We start from the raw sequence: 17,363 nt of genomic DNA on the forward strand, positions 1-17,363 counted from the left end.
TTTTATAAATCAAATATAGATTTTAAGTTCATTTAACATATAGACTGAATAAATCTGAATCTTGAGTCTTTTGAATCAGTGCCTAATGAAAAACACAAATGCAAATTCAGTGCAGGATATTCATAAAGATCTCATAAGCATATGAAGAGTAAGAGCAGTCAAATTCAGATTTCCCGTAAATGACCTGCAAAAACCTGTTGTGTAAATTCAACCTTTGGTAAACTGGCAGCCGCTCTGTTGATCTTTGAGAGGTCGAAAGAATTATTGAACAGTATATAGCCATGGATATATATCAAAAATGTACATTTCAGCACAACACGTGTTTTTGTGTAAATGAGGTTCCAAAGCAGTGATGGACTGGCCATCCGTCCAGTGTGTTTCCCAGCTCTTCTTCAGCCTGAGACGCTAGTAATAGACTCCAGCAACATACAGTATCAGATCTGTTCTCATCATCTCTGAAAAAGCTCATTCTCTTTTCTCCAGCAAAAGGAGAACTCTCCTCTGTTCTGAGTTTGTTTAAAACAGGTGTGTTACAACTCGTGCTCAACACAACTCGTTGTGTTAACTAACCTTCCACTCAAAGCAGCCGGAGCAACTTTTCTCTATTTATGGATGACGAGACACGCACGGGCGAGTGACGTTCGCAAATACCTGCCAAAACTATCCCGCTAGGTCTTAAATACAAATACTTTTAATAAACTTACCATAGTGAATCAGCGTAACACTAAAACACATTTTGGAAGAAGGACTGATGATGTATTGACTCATTATTTAAATTTTGTTAATTTTGATTCATTTATTTTTTACATATTTTATCGTTAAGGAGAGGACTATAAATTGTTCAGACTTTCACACAACAGTATTATTATTATTTCAACAGATCAAAAACAAAAAGTACCCTGTAAATGTGCATTCATATTACACGACTTGATGACCTAAAAGCCATTGTGTGGTCACTGGTAATGTACGATTTTCTGCGGTTAAACTCGTTTAGCTATTTACATCGCCCTTAGGCTTTAGACTAATCCCCGGAATACAAAAGACTCAGTGGATTTTCCCTGATGAACGTTGAACATCAATACTCCTGTAGGTGCAAAAAATCTGAAGATGCGGAGGCCATTCAGAAAAGGCTTGGCACAGAGGGCAAGTTACAAAATTAATATGTGCAATGAAACAATGAAACTATGCGTTGGAGCAGTCCTCCACTATCGTTGGGGTAACCTTATAATCTATCAGATTTTTCTAGTCGATTTTTACTCATCTCAGAATAGCAATAGAGTTTGGTAAAAGCTGTTCATTCATTCACACACAGAAACGCGATTCATATTTAAACAGTCTTTTTGCGTGTACAGACACTATTGCGATTAGAACAAAGCAAATATAGAACTGACCTATTCCTCAGCTGGATCCGTTGCTCCTCGAAATGAAACTTGCAGCACTTCTGAGGTAAATTTTCCAGGATTATTATTAAGATAGTATTATTCCTCACAGTGTCGTAAAGTACATGACTCTGATTACAGGCGGTGTGTGTTATCCAGCTGATTGTGGGTGTTCACAGGTTTGCATGAATGCCTCAGATCATTTGCGTTTGAATAACTGTGCTCTCCGTGGGCAGGGTCACATTAAAACATAATGAGCTGAGATGAGAACGACTGACATCTCTCTCTTTTCATACATATTACATAAACTGAGAATTTTTTTTATATATATATATATAAATTACTTAATTTAAAAGAATATAATTCAAGCTTCATGCCTGTATGCCTGAGTATTCGCTTAGTTATAGTTCATTTTCGGACGTGTTTCAGAATGGACTTCACTGACAGAGAGAAAGCAGAACTTGCATCATGTTTATTTTTCTTTATTTGGCAAAAAAGCACAACACTTTGTTTTTTATTGCGAGTATACACAAAAAATAGACACTTAACAGGATCGAATGATGTTTGACACTTGTATGTAAGATCAAAGTCAACAGAGTATTTTGAGTCTCTTTTGCGCTCCGACCCCATTGTCTTATGATTATAAAAATTAGATACAGATTTAAAATACCACACAAAACAAATTATAATGTTGGATTTGTGTTATTAGAATATTCTTGCAAGGCACTGTATATCACACCATGATTAATTAGTCAGGAGTCTAAAATAAACATTTTCACGTTTCATTCAGTCACCCCTTTTTTAAAATACAGAATTAATTAATTAATTAATTTCCTGTAATCAACAAATGCTGTTTATATCCCAGTCAACAATTTGAGCTCCCAGGATACTCATGATACTCATGATGTGGTCACAATGATCTAAAAGTGTAACTTCACAGCGCACTCACTGTGGTCACCATTAAGATGTTTGCTTTAGTTGGGCTCTTTGGCCTTGACTTTTTAATGTTAGTTTTTCTCTGTCAGCTGTAACTGTTTGTTATGGTGAGAACAGCAAGAGATACAGTGATCAAGTATGTTGGCTACTTTTTGATAATAAAGTTTTTATTATCATATACCAGGCAGTCACATTTCAGGGTTTAATCTCTGGTATCAATTTTGCATGATCATTTGTTTGTGTTTATATGTACACGTGGTTTTGCTTTTTGGCTGTCTAGTTTGATCTATTGGATTAAAGCATTACATTGATAATGGTGTTTTTGGAGTTGTTTAATGATGTTGGAGCCTGACTTCAAACAAATGTTTATACGTCAACCCAATTTTCATTTTCAACAAACGTTTGACGTCTGAGCGATGTTGGAGCCCACGTCCAATAATATTTCTAGCTGGGGTGACTCACATTGTGACCATAGTATGAGCTGTGAGGTTGTTGACAGGGATAATTATACAACACATCCTCTTCTGAGGAGGCTATTCTGGAGCAAAGAGATGCCGATGTACTGTTCCCTGTATTCTCGAGTTTGGCTTTCCTCTCTTGTCGGCCAGTATTCAACCCAGGTGCGCTCTCCAAAGATGTACTGCAGACTAAAAACAAGTCAAAACAGACACAATTACCGACTTAACTACACTGTATGCATTTACGAAGCACATGCATCATTTTAGTATAAGGGTCAATGAACTATACGCATGTCAACAGTGATAAAAAAGGAGAATCCTTTGTATACATGTTGGTTTTTATACATTTTTGACAAACATTTAACACAAATTCAGTTTCACTTGTACAAAACATTTTAATAACAGGTCAAAATACGTGATATTTTGTCAGGTGTCTAATGGGGTGTTCTCAGTTTTATGATTTCACAAATAGCTTCCTGCATAATGCTTACGTCACTAACTTTGTTTTGGCAGACAAAAGTTTTTCATATATTAATATTTTAGAAACAAAATAGCTTTTTTTTTGTCTTTTACAAAATATCAAAGTTCACTTATGCCAATATTTCATTTTCTAAGAATTACAGCCTTATTGTCAGAATATTTCCTCCTTTAAATGGGTCATGAACTGAAAAATCGAATTTTACTTGAGGTTTTGACATCATACAATAAGAATTTTCTGTAAGTTTCAGAACTGATAACTTCCTTGTTAGTCCAAAAACGCACTTGGTTACTAACGTAACCTTGGTTCCCTGAGATAACGGGAACGGGTACTGCGTCACTAGACGCAATGGGAAAACTCCTTTTTCTCTGATTTACTGAAGTTAAAGGTTGTATCAGCGATTTCAGGCCCAAACATAAATTATCACATTCATCTAATCTTTCCTAACGATCCGCTAGCTGCCCGCCCCATAAGCAGGCCGTCAAAAAAACACGTCTCTGTAGGCAGCCTAGGCTCTGAGATCTGCACACAAAAACAGTTGGTTTCACCACCACTCAAAACCAAAATAAATAGTGTTCCAACCAATCACCGACAGGGGGAGGGTGTTGTGAGGTTTTCGCGTGCAGCCATCATAGGCAGCCGTGGACGAGCGCAAAACCTCACAACCCCCCTGTCGGTGATTGGTTGGAACACTATTTATTTTGGTTTTGAGTGGTGGTGAAACCAATTGTTTTTGTTTTTTGAGAAGAACTAATGTTAAAAAATGAAAGGGTCAAGAGCCCAACTAAAGCAAACACCGATCACCATAATGGTGACCTGAAACGAAACATTCCATAAAACATTACCACATAAACTTTTGTTAAATCTAAATAAGAACGTGTGTAGATGTATGACAGAAATAAAGCCAAACTGATAAAATAATAAGTGCAATAATGTGTAATGGCTCGAAGTCAGTAGTTCTTGTTTCTCTTTTTTCTGTTCTTGTTGTGTCTCTTTCTTTCAATGATTCTGCTGATTAACATCAGGTATCTTCAATAATGCTCAACCATCACTTAATCACTTAATTATCTCATTAACGTCAACACTGCTTCAGTGTTCATTTTAACACCCTGTAGTGTGGTATACTATTGATCAGCATTACCAAATGTGGACGTTTTCCACTAGAAACAAACACTGATTATTGATTATTTTAATTTAATACTGTGAAGCTGCTTTGATACAATCTGTATTGTGAAAAGCGCTATATAAATAAACTAGACTTGACTTGACACATATGTACACTGAGGAGTGTTAATTTAACACTGGGGATTTTGCTGTGTATTCAAGTCATTTGGTATCAACTGCATTTCTTAATTTATTCAAGTCTATTCTAGGTTATTTAAAATGCATTTTGACAAAAAAACAACTGCCCCTTCATTGAGCCTAGAACAATATTCTACAGACATTAAATAAATTAAGCTCAGGCAAATCATGATATTCACAGACACACAGTGGACACTTACCTTTCTCCTTGGTTTGTCAGTTCAACATTGCCCATGATGAGGTACGACTTGCCTTCTACCAATCCCAAATATTCTCTGCAACTGGGACGAGCCAAAAATGGTTTGACTCTCCCCTCAGCATCATCATCAGTGCCTACAGGACAGAACAGGAAAAGATTAGTCTGGGACATCCATACATCAACCACAGTTCAAGAGTTACATGCTCTAAAAACATGTACTTCAAACTTTGATGGACACAAGTGAATATTGAACCGTACCTTCTTTCAGCACCTGCTCCACCTTCATGTCGTAACTGTCAGTGTCCAGTGCCAGATCCATCTTCACTACTCTGACTTTATAAACTGTCAAGCATATGTGCTATATCATTATTGTCATCAGATCTGTGAGACTTGATCTCAATGGCTGAGAAAGGAGAACATGCGTTTACCATAATCCATGTCAGATTCACAGGCTCTATCAAAACGCTCCTGTTCACTGACCCGATTCTTCTTCTGGAAACTGCAATTTTCTATGTTGAGAGATTTGATTTTTTTATATATTTATACATTACACACACACACACACACACACACACACACACACACACATATATACACTCACCTAAAGGATTATTAGGAACACCTGTTCAATTTCTCATTAATGCAATTATCTAATCAACCAATCACATGGCAGTTGCTTCAATGCATTTAGGGGTGTGGTCCTGGTCAAGACAATCTCCTGAACTCCAAACTGAATGTCAGAATGGGAAAGAAAGGTGATTTAAGCAATTTTGAGCGTGGCATGGTTGTTGGTGCAGACGGGCCGGTCTGAGTATTTCACAATCTGCTCAGTTACTGGGATTTTCACACACAACCATTTCTAGGGTTTACAAAGAATGGTGTGAAAAGGGAAAAACATCCAGTATGCGGCAGTCCTGTGGGCGAAAATGCCTTGTTGATGCTAGAGGTCAGAGGAGAATGGGCCGACTGATTCAAGCTGATGGAAGAGCAACTTTGACTGAAATAACCACTCGTTACAACCGAGGTATGCAGCAAAGCATTTGTGAAGCCACAACACGCACAACCTTGAGGCGGATGGGCTACAACAGCAGAAGACCCCACCGGGTACCACTCATCTCCACTACAAATAGGAAAAAGAGGCTACAATTTGCACGAGCTCACCAAAATTGGACAGTTGAAGACTGGAAAAATGTTGCCTGGTCTGATGAGTCTCGATTTCTGTTGAGACATTCAGATGGTAGAGTCAGAATTTGACATAAACAGAGTGAGAACATGGATCCATCATGCCTTGTTACCACTGTGCAGGCTGGTGGTGGTGGTGTAATGGTGTGGGGGATGTTTTCTTGGCACACTTTAGGCCCCTTAGTGCCAATTGGGCATCGTTTAAATGCCACGGCCTACCTGAGCATTGTTTCTGACCATGTCCATCCCTTTAAATGGCGGCGCGTGCAGACGCAGCGGCTCGGAGCTCCCAGATATACAGCAGCGTTTTTGTTCTTTTAAGTATATTTAGTTTATTTTATCAGGCACTAACTCAACAATTACACTATGGACGAGCCGAACTGCTTAAAATCGGGAATCAGTATCAGGATTACTCACCTGGAAACCTAAAATTCATTTCACCGGAGATTCTACGCTCTGAGGAGCTTAGCGGAACGCTCATCATACCTCCTGTGGGGCGTCGAAGACGGCGGAGAGACCGGAAGCAAAAGCGGGGAAAGAGAGCCGGAGTACGGGCTAGGCTACAAGCTAACCCACACAGACCAGCGCTTCCGAGCCTCTTTCTTACAAACGCCCGGTCACTCGTGAACAAGATGGACGAAATGAGACTTAGGATTATTACACATCGCCTTAACAGCTGTGTTATGGTAATCACAGAGACTTGGCTGAATAACGCTGTTCCCGATGCGGCTATCGAGCTAGCGGACCGCTCCGTATACAGAGCAGACAGAACGGCCGATTCTGGTAAGAACAAAGGCGGTGGAGTGTGTATATACATTAATAATGCTTGGTGTACATCGGTGGACATTATTAGGTCACATTGCTCTTTGGACATTGAATATTTGTCATTAAAATGCAGACCTTTTTACACTCCGAGAGAGTTTACTACTATTATTATCACAGCTGTTTATATACCACCACGGGCTAATGCTAAGCTAGTGCTAGAAGAGCTACATGAAGCTATCAACAGCCAGCTGAATGCATACCCGGAGGGAGCTGTAATTGTAGCAGGGGACTTCAATCATGTGGATTTAAAAACGGTAATGCCCAAACTATACACTAGTATACACTTTCCGACCAGAGACAATAATATATTGGATCAAGTATACACCAACATCCCAAGAGTCTATAAAGCAGCCCCATCCCCACACCTGGGCTTGTCAGATCACATCTCTATAGACCTGATGCCATCCTACAGACCTTTGATCTGCAGAACAAGACCAACTGTCAAAACGGTCCAGGTCTGGAATGAGGAATCTACTTCTCGCCTGCAGGACTGTTTTGAAAATACAGACTGGGATTTGTTTGCGAGCACAGATCTGGAAGAATATAGTTCATCTGTTTTAGCATACATAGCCTTCTGCACTGATACTGTGGTAATGACCAAGACCAGCATGGTGTACCCAAATCAAAAACCATGGCTTGATGGGAATGTACACTCATTATTGAAAGTGAGGAATGCTGCCTACAGGTCAGGGGACAGCCTGGCTTACAGTAATGCTCGAAGAGATCTCAAGAAGGGTATTAAAGCAGCAAAACACAGGTATAAACAACGCATCGAGGGCCACTTTAAAGATAACAACCCACGTAGCATGTGGATAGGCATTAAAACTCTAACGGACTATAAGAACAGCCCCTCGTTGTCTGGCCATGATGCCACGCTTCCTGACACCCTGAACCAGTTCTTTGCGCGTTTTGACGGTCACTCCAACAACATGGAAATCCAGACAGCACCATCACCCATAGAGGAGTCGGTACCTGTCTTCGAACGCCATCAAGTGAGATCCACGCTAAGGAGGATCAATGTCAATAAAGCAGCAGGACCAGACAAAGTTCCAGGTCGCACGCTGAAGTCATGTGCTGAACAACTGGCAGGGGTGTTCACCAGCATTTTCAATCTGTCTCTGCAGCAGGCTGTAGTTCCAACATGCCTAAAATCAACTACCATCATTCCCGTGCCCAAAAAACGGTCAGTAAAATGTCTGAATGACTATCGCCCAGTCGCTCTGACACCAATTATTATGAAATGCTTTGAGAGACTGGTCCTTTCATACATCAAAGCCAACATCCCTGCTGACCTGAACAGCCTACAGTTTGCTTACTGTAAGAACAGATCTACAGAGGATGCAATCTCAATCGCACTTCATACCAGTCTTACTCATTTGGAGCATCCCAATACATATGTTAGGATGCTATTTGTAGATTTCAGCTCGGCGTTTAACACCATTGTGCCATACAAACTTGTAAACAAGCTGAATGACCTGGGACTAAATACCACACTCTGTTCATGGATTTTGGATTTTCTCACTAATAGACCACAGAATGTTAAGGTGGGCAGCCATACATCATCTGTCATCACCATTAACACAGGAGCACCGCAGGGATGCGTTCTTAGTCCAGCTCTTTTCACCTTATTCACACACGACTGCAAACCCATCCACTCCTCTTCTAACACCATAGTGAAGTTTGCTGATGACACCACTATAGTGGGAAAGATATCAGAAAATAATGAGTGTCACTACAGAGAGGACGTCGAACATCTAATCAAATGGTGTGTGAACAACGATCTGGTTCTGAATACTGCCAAAACAAAGGAGATCGTTGTAGATTACAGGAGAGTCAAGAAAACAACATCACCCCCCCTCTACATAAATGGTGAGGAAGTTGAGAGGGTGAATGACATCAAATTCCTGGGTCTACACATAACAAAAGATCTCACATGGACCATTAACACATCACACTTAGTGAAGAAAGCGCAGCAGAGACTTTTTTTCCTAAGAAAACTAAAAAAAACAAAAGTACCAACTCAGCTCTTAGTAAATTTTTACAGGAGCACAATAGAGAGTATCCTCTGTTATTGCATCACAGTGTGGTATTCCAGCTGCACTGCAGAAAACCGCCGAGCTTTGACCCGGATCGTTAAAACTGCACAGAGGATCATAGGAATCAAACTTCCGAACCTTGACATGATCTATGATAGCCGCCTACAAAAGCGAGCTAGCAACATCATCAAGGATTCAACTCATCCAGGACACAGACTTTTTGTACCCCTCCCATCAGGGAAAAGATATAGAACAATCAGAACCCGTACAAATAGACTTAAGAACAGTTTTTTTCCCAGAGCTGTAGCCTGTGCCACCCCCCCCCCAACACATAAATAGTTAACTCTTCCTCTCTTCTCCCTTTCTCATGTTTGCTGCTATGTACAAAAATACTCATTGGACATTAATGTTTGCACTAAATTACCACATGGTAAATAGTGTTATATTTTATGATCTACACACTCTATGGAAACTCATGTCTGTACTCAATTACGAAATTGTAAATACTGTTACATTTCTATCTTCAAATTTATCTTATTTATTACATTAAGTGCCTTTTTATTTATTTTATTTATTTTTATACTTATACTTTATATTTTATACTTTTATTGTTATGTGTGTGCTTTCTTGTTTATTGCTGCTGACCTCTGTGAGCTACCAAACAAATTTCGTTGTATAACTACAATGACAATAAAGTTTCTCTCTATAGAAAGAACCAATTATGAGCACCATATACCCATCCTTTGATGGCTACTTCCAGCAGGATAATGCACCATGTCACAAAGCTCGAATCATTTCAAATTGGTTTCTTGAACATGACAATGAGTTCACTGTACTAAAATGGCCCCCACAGTCACCAGATCTCAACCCAATAGAGCATCTTTGGGATGTGGTGGAACGGGAGCTTCGTGCCCTGGATGTGCATCCCACAAATCTCCAACAACTGCAAGATGCTATCCTATCAATATGGGCCAACATTTCTAAAGAATGCTTTCAGCACCTTGTTGAATCAATGCCACGTAGAATTAAGGCAGTTCTGAAGGCGAAAGGGGGTCAAACACAGTATTAATATGGTTTTCCTAATAATCCTTTAGGTGAGTGTATATATATATTTATTAGGGGTGACCCTGAATAGTCGAAGATTCGATGCTTCGATTGGAGGAGCCTGATTCGACTACCAATCTCACGGTCGAATCTTCGCAGAGGTGTTATGAAACGAGGATCATGCCACTTTGGCTATATGGGGGCGCTCAATGTCTGATTTCACATAGAACTACCGGTTTTCTGTCAATACGTCAATATTCAGCCTATTATGATAATGCTGTATATAAAAATGTGCAAAGTTATTATTATGCTATTATGCTTATATAATGCTGTATATAATATTTTTTAACGTGCGTGAATAAATCCAAACACCCCGTGACAGATTTAAGTTTCACTTTCAATCCGTGACCGACAGAGAAGCGTCTTGGCGGCAAGGATTTAAATATTTAACAATGTCTGGGATAAGAAAATCTAAAGTGTGGATGTACACCATCAGAAAGGATATTCTCCAAGGCTGGATTTAGCATCAGGAAAACCATGATTGCACTTCTGCTGGCCAACGTTAACAAGTTGGTTTTCCATGGGACATTCTAAAATGCTTAACGTGAAAAAAGCTTTTAAAACGCTTAAAAAGCACTTTAACGTGGCTTAATGTATGTACACAGTACACACTTCATTAAGAAACCATACTATGTGCAGATAAGCAGATGAACCCAGAATATGAATGCAATGCGTTCCTCCTATAGTAAAGCGTTTTCTTTACATAATTTGATATTTTAATTTAACTACAATTTAAATTAAATTTAAAATTTAAATTTAAATTAACTTACAATTTATTACTGTTAAAATACATTCCGTGGGTGTGTCTTTTTATCTTACACTGTTAACCCTTTCAACCCCACAGGAAAATTCTGTAGTGTCCATACTACACAAGAACTACAACTGACTTCCAGCCATTACACATTATTACACTTATTATTAACCAGTATGACTTTATTTCTGTCATACATCTACAGAAATTGTTATTGAGATGTTTAATTGAAAATGTTTGGTTTGACGTTACTGTTATGGAGATCAGTGTTTGCTTTAGTTGACAAAGTTCGGGAGGAGCACGTTCAGGTCTACCCCAGTATAAGGGGGGAGTACTCTGGGTTCGGGCGAAATTCCGAGCTCGGAGCCCTCCCCTGGACAGCAAGCCAAATACGCATAAAGACTACATCAGATTCCATGAACGTGTGAACTCGTGAACTAATATTAGATTTTGTCTGGCTGCTTAAACTGTTTTTGCAAGCTACATCTGTAGACAAACACAAATGGATTGTGAATGTGGTTTGTTATATTGATGATGATGACAAAATCATTATATAGCCTGTTTATTCACGGATCTTATTCAGAGTTTAATCCTGTATCAAAAGTGTTACATTACCACCTCTGTGAAGCTACAGCAATCAGTTACAATGACAATTTGTTTTAAACACATCATGCACAAAAAAAAAAAAAAAAAAAGCTACACATTGCTACATTGTATTGTTGAGATTAATATGCTGATTGTTGATCTAGGTCTGTATCTAAATCAAGCAGGAGTTAAAAATGTTTTAATTCACTAGGCCTATATGATTTCAATATCCTTCAGAATTACTGATTACAGAAACATTGCTGGATCTCACTCTGTACTCATTCACAGATATAGGATCAATATATAAGAAATAGCCACAAATTCAAATATTATACACAGGATGAGATCAGAGAATTCTTGCCACAACAAATGTACTTTATAAACTCACAATTACAACAGCCAGAGATAAACTAATGTTATAAAGTCAAGGGTCAAGAGACCAACTAAATCATACACTGATCTCCATCATGGTGACAACAACATTTATTATTTTCAATAAAACATCAAAAACTAAATCTCTGTTAATTCTCAACAAGAACTTTTGTACATGTATGAAAGAAATAATGTTACACTGGTTTGTAAACTGTTTGTACACTGGTTTGTAAAGTCAGTTGTAGTTCTTGTGTTTCTCTTTTTTCTGTTCTTGTTTCTCTGTCCTTCAGTGATTCTGCTTATCAGTTGTTCATCAGTGTCTGAATTCACCCTTTCAAGTGGACTATATTGTAGGGAATAGTGGATGCGGGCATAGGGTGTGATTTGGAACACAGAAACACAGCTTCTGAGTGTCGACTTTGAGTGCTGTTAATTCATAGTATTCCTGTAGGCCAGTGTTTCCCAAACCTGCTCCTGAAGGACCCCCAACACTGCAGATTTTCTTTGTCTCCCTAATCAAACACACCTGATTCAACTCATCAGCTCATTAGAAGGAACTTTAGGACAGGGAGCAAGAAACTCTAGGACAGGGATGGGCAAATGCTGTCCTGGAGGGCCACTGTCCTGCAGAGTTTAGCTCCAACCCTGATAAACTCTCCTGTCTGTAGCTTTCTAGTAATCCTGAAGACATTGATGAGCTGGTTCAGGTGTGTTTGATTAGGGTCCCAGATAGACAGCAACCATCAAAATAATGTTAATATGTCATTGTTAACTGTATTGAATCAACATCTCTTTTGTTCCAGCAATTAATGTTGACATTTTTTGGAAATCAATGGTAATGGCATTGAGTCAATGTTACAATTTGATGCTGGTTCAACATCATGTTTGCACTCTCAGAAAATGAAACACAACAACTATAACTGACTTAAAGCCACACAGCCTGAAATCAACTGCAAATAAAAGACAATAAATCTCTCAAGATCTCAGCAGAAGGTATTTTTGACAATTAACAGAGGTTTAGATGTTGATGTTTCATTGAAAATGTTTAGTCACCAGTATGGTGATCAGTGTTCCCTTTAGTTGGACAGTTTGACTCTTGGCTTTTATGTGAGTGTGTGATCTTTGCAACAGTGTGTCCTGAAACACATCATTTATTGCAAAGAAAACCAGAAATAAAGATCATAATTCAGCATCATAGTTTTCACTAATTTTATTCTGACCAAAAGTGGTAAATTGTTATTAAAAGTTATATTCACAAACAATAGTTTATTGCCACAGATCAGACATTCTGAATTTTGATTTTTAAAATACATTAAAAGAAAAATATTTTCAGATGCACATCCAGACATCAAGAATCAGCATATGAATCTAAACAATGGTGACATGCTTCATGCTGCAATGCATGTTGGGAGCCACCATAGTATAAAACCAGCATGCATTGTCATGAAGCATGTCACCATTGTTGAGATTCATATGCTGATTCTTGATGTCTGTGCCTTTAGCCTTTGTCTTCGCAACCGAAGACAAAGGCTACTATGCTTGTCCATGTTGCGCTCGGAGCGCGTGCACAGCATCCTGTCAGTAGAATTCAGTTCTCTTTCGCGACTTATCGCGCTTTTAATATTTCTTTTCAATATAAAGCACATCCTGCTCTTTTCTTTCTCATTCATTCATTCATCCATTCATTCATTAATTCTCATTCGTTTTGTTATTAATAACTTTAAACAGAATCGTCAACTGAAATCTGTGTAGATTATCAACAGTACGACACATTTATAGGACATAAAGGGTCTCTGCAGCAAAAGTGAAAGTACCAGCGGCCAGCGGGTGAAATGTTTCGAAATGTCTCTTTGCACAGCAAAGCACCCGTATAAATAAAAGGATAAAGTTTATATAGCCTACTTTTACATTTTCGCTGCTGTTCTAAAATGATTTTCGCCATCACCTTAAACAAGCAGCAGCTGCTTGAATCCCAGTGCAGGAGCTGTAGGTTACCACAGAAACCTAAGTGGTTAGTTGATTGCTGTGGTGACTCTTGACACTCGCGAACAGCACTGAACACCCACATGTCTAAACATTTTTTTATTGTTTGTTGGTAAAGGGTGAGAGACCTTGCGAGCCATATGATTTTTGCCTAAGAGCCAGGTGTGGCTCGCAAGCCATAGGTTCCCAACCACTAGTGTACACGAACACGAACTGCCGTGAGACTGGGCTGGTCTGACAGGCTGGGGGGCGTGGCATCACGATGGTGGCTCTCCATCGTGATGTCGGGGCACAACCCTATGACCAAACATTTTAAACATTTTATTTGCAGTTGATTTCAGGCTGTGTGGCTTTAAGTCAGTTGTAATTGTGTTTCATTTTCTGAGAGTGCAAGCATGATGCTGAACCAACATCACATTGTAACATTGACTCAACACCATCACCATTGATTTATGGATGAAATTTCCAAAAAATGTCAACATTAATTGCTAGAGAGAGAGAGAGAGAGAGAGAGAGAGAGAGAGAGAGAGAGAGAGAGAGAGAGAGAGAGAGAGAGAGAGAGAGAGAGAGAGAGAGAGAGAGAGAGAGAGAGAGAGAGAGAGAGAGAGAGAGAGAGAGAGAGAGAGAGAGAGAGAGAGAGAGAGAGTAAATGAAATAAACATTTATCTGTTTAACTGCTGCATTGATTCTGGATGCCAGTACCTTCTGCACACCAGCAATGATCTCCACGACACAGGCTGTATATAGCGCCATCCTTCCTCTCAGGGTGGTAGAACTTTGTACAGCGATCATCTAGAAGAAAAAAAAAAAAAAACGTATAAAAGATGACTGCCGCATTATTCTCTCAAATAGCTCTGGATAAAGTGTGTATGTACCAGAAGCTCACCTGGTGAGCGATATTCATACACAGTGACTGCAGCAGGTTGAAGCAGTCCCACATTACGCATTTTATGCATTCTGTAGGAAACCGTTTTTTTATTTTTATGATAAACCTAATGAGACAGAAATCAAAGCACATTTATGACAGTCACAAAACTTAACATTACTATTAATATTACTTAACATTACTATTAATATTAAGGCAAGACACCACAGGTGAATAAGGTATTTTTTAACTAATAGACAATCACCATACTTTTCCAGTTCATCAAGACATTACATTTTGTATTACAAGTTTTCTGAAATGCAGATGATGAAATACGCAGATGAGGCATTATCTAATTAAAAATGAACTAATTTGCATTCATTTCCAGGACTGAAATCAGAGCATTGGATAAAGCCAGGTTACAAATTCTTGGTGTGTGTAAGTGCTGCTGAAGTTGAGATTTCTGAAAAAGAAAAAGAAAACCTCACAAGAAATGTATTGCGATTTAAATCTACAACCTCAAATAAACACTAAAATGTGCATTTCAGATGTTTTCTTTCCACTAGTCTGAAAGAAAGTCAACTTATAGAAGCAAAATCTCAAAATTGACCAGTGCAGGAGAAACAAACAAACAATGGTTTTATGTGTTTTTTATAACAATGCATGGATGAGTTTTTGTCATTTATTTGATTAAACAGATTTTGCCAGACATTGGTTAGAAAGATCGTCCTTTTCTACCATGTCTGCCATATTATGTGTATAAAAAAATTAATTGGATGAATGAAAAAAAAAAAATCAGTGTATTAAAGGCATAATGACATGAGAAACCTAATTTTCTAATCTAATGCTCTTTTGACATACAAGATGTCATTGTACCATAACAAATTGTGTATGTTTAAAAACTCAAAACTTCCTTGTTAGTCCATAAACAGCTTTTATAGAAACCAAGCTGCAAAAACGACCCATTTTCACTTCCTTTTCTTTGACATCATAGAGATTGACATGGACTGCCTACACACACAGATCTACTTCTTCATCATGAGCTCTTTGTCTCTAATCACTGACAGATGAAGTGACAAGCAGGAGAAAAATGAATCAATGAACTAAAAATAACATTAGCTTCCAAAGAATCCTAATACTAGTAAAAGTTTATTTCCAACTATATGAATGTCTCAATAGAGCATTATCTGTTTGTTCGGTACATTTCACTGTGGATTCAGATGATCTATGTTGGTCTGTTGTGACTTTCAGTTATGACACTTACATTATATTTACAGTTCACTTCTACACAGCAAAATCCCCAGAGTTAAATTAAGCACACTAATCAAACACACCTGATTCAACTCATCAGCTCATTATCACATGGGTTAATGAGCTGATGAGTTGAATCAGGTGTGTTTGATTAGGGAGACAAAGAAAAACGTGCAGTGTTGGGGTGCCTTCAGACAGGTTTGGGAACCACTGCTATAGATTGAACACGTAATACGTATGCAGTCATCATTTTCAGAGATTTGCATTTGTGTTGTTTACACGGAGACTGTTTTCAAAAACTTGCACTTTGAAACCAGTTGAAACCAGTTTTCAAAAGTTTTTCTATCTTATTTGCAGTTCACTTAAATAGTCCTGCAGTGTGATTTTTTTATAATATAAATATCTGCAATGTATGTTTCTTAATATGTAAATTTCATATCCTCACAGCACCTCTGTAGGACCTCCTTCATGCTTTTGAAATCCTGTCAGTAAACCGACATCCAGAACAGTCCTGGCATCTGTTGTTTGGTTTTTGTATCTGTGGGGATGCATAAATCTCTATATAATATATTATTTACAGGTTTATGAACTCAGTCCCTGTTTGTGCATTAAAACAAGAAGAAACTTGAAACTTTAAGAAGAAACTCGGTCATATTTTCACTCACAAGATTTCCACAGTAAGCTTGTAGCTTTCAATTGCTCCAAGGAAATGTACTGCATGGAAAGATAATTCAGATACTGATATTACACACTGCGAGTTTCAGTTTTACAGCTATGAGCAATGAAACAACTTTCGATCTTACCGCCATGCTCGTGTTCCATTTTGACACTCAAATCAAAGAGTTTACAGTCAGATTTATTAACAGGTTTGGCATAATACACTGTGAACACCTGAAAAAGGCCAAAAACACTTTCATATATAATACATTATATCTTTGTTTTCCATTTATAATATTAATAATGTTTATTTCTCAAACAGTAGAATAGACAGACAGATAGATAGATAGATAGATAGATAGATAGATAGATAGATAGATAGATAGATAGATAGATAGATAGATAGATAGATAGATAGATAGATAGATAGATAGATAGCAAATGAAATGAAATGAGGAACTCGATTTTTAGTTTAGTGCATGGTATCTTTACAGTAACATACCGTAGATCAGTGGTTCCCAAACCTGTCCTGAAGGACCCACAACACAGCACGTTTTCTTTGTCTCCCTAATCAAACACACCTGATTCAACTCATCAGCTCATTATCACATGGGTTAATGAGCTGATGAGTTAAATCAGGTGTGTTTGATTAGGGAGACAAAGAAAACGTGCAGTGTTGGGGGTCCTTCAGGACAGGTTTGGGAAACACTGCCGTAGATTACAGTAAATAACTGTACAATTAACAGTAGTTTTAATTAAAGTTTTACAGTTTGGAAAACTGGAAAATATGTAGTTTTTTTTTTTTTTTACAGTGTAAACACTCAAACTCACTGTGAGAGTTGCTGTTCCAGTTCCTGTTGCAGTCACATTCAAGTATTTATTTAGCCAGATCTGTTGAATGAACACACGCAGATAATTGTGTCATCAGAACAATCAAATAAATGATGTAATAGCTGATGTGATCCATTGAAGTTGTGTTCATGTCATGAATGAATGAATT

At 38.2% G+C, this 17,363-nt stretch overlaps 1 protein-coding gene and 1 pseudogene across 2 annotated transcripts in view; both read right to left on the reverse strand.

Annotated features, from left to right (window-relative positions):
* LOC307152133 (complement C3-like) overlaps positions 1–17,363 on the reverse strand; it is a 340,855-nt pseudogene that overhangs the window by 268,996 nt on the left and 54,496 nt on the right. The gene's annotated exons all lie outside the window — the stretch shown is intronic.
* LOC307152762 (complement C3-like) lies at positions 1,832–5,138 on the reverse strand. Its single transcript, XM_079861680.1, has 3 exons — positions 5,011–5,138; positions 4,754–4,886; positions 1,832–2,962 (listed from the first exon to the last, which is right to left on the reverse strand). Exons 1-3 carry the CDS (start codon positions 5,069–5,071, stop codon positions 2,821–2,823), a joined length of 336 nt encoding a protein of 111 aa, XP_079717806.1. The 5' UTR covers positions 5,072–5,138; the 3' UTR covers positions 1,832–2,820.

The sequence above is a fragment of the Squalius cephalus genome (genome assembly GCF_949319135.1).
Source record: "Squalius cephalus genome assembly, chromosome: 2".
Lineage (NCBI taxonomy): Eukaryota > Metazoa > Chordata > Actinopteri > Cypriniformes > Leuciscidae > Squalius > Squalius cephalus.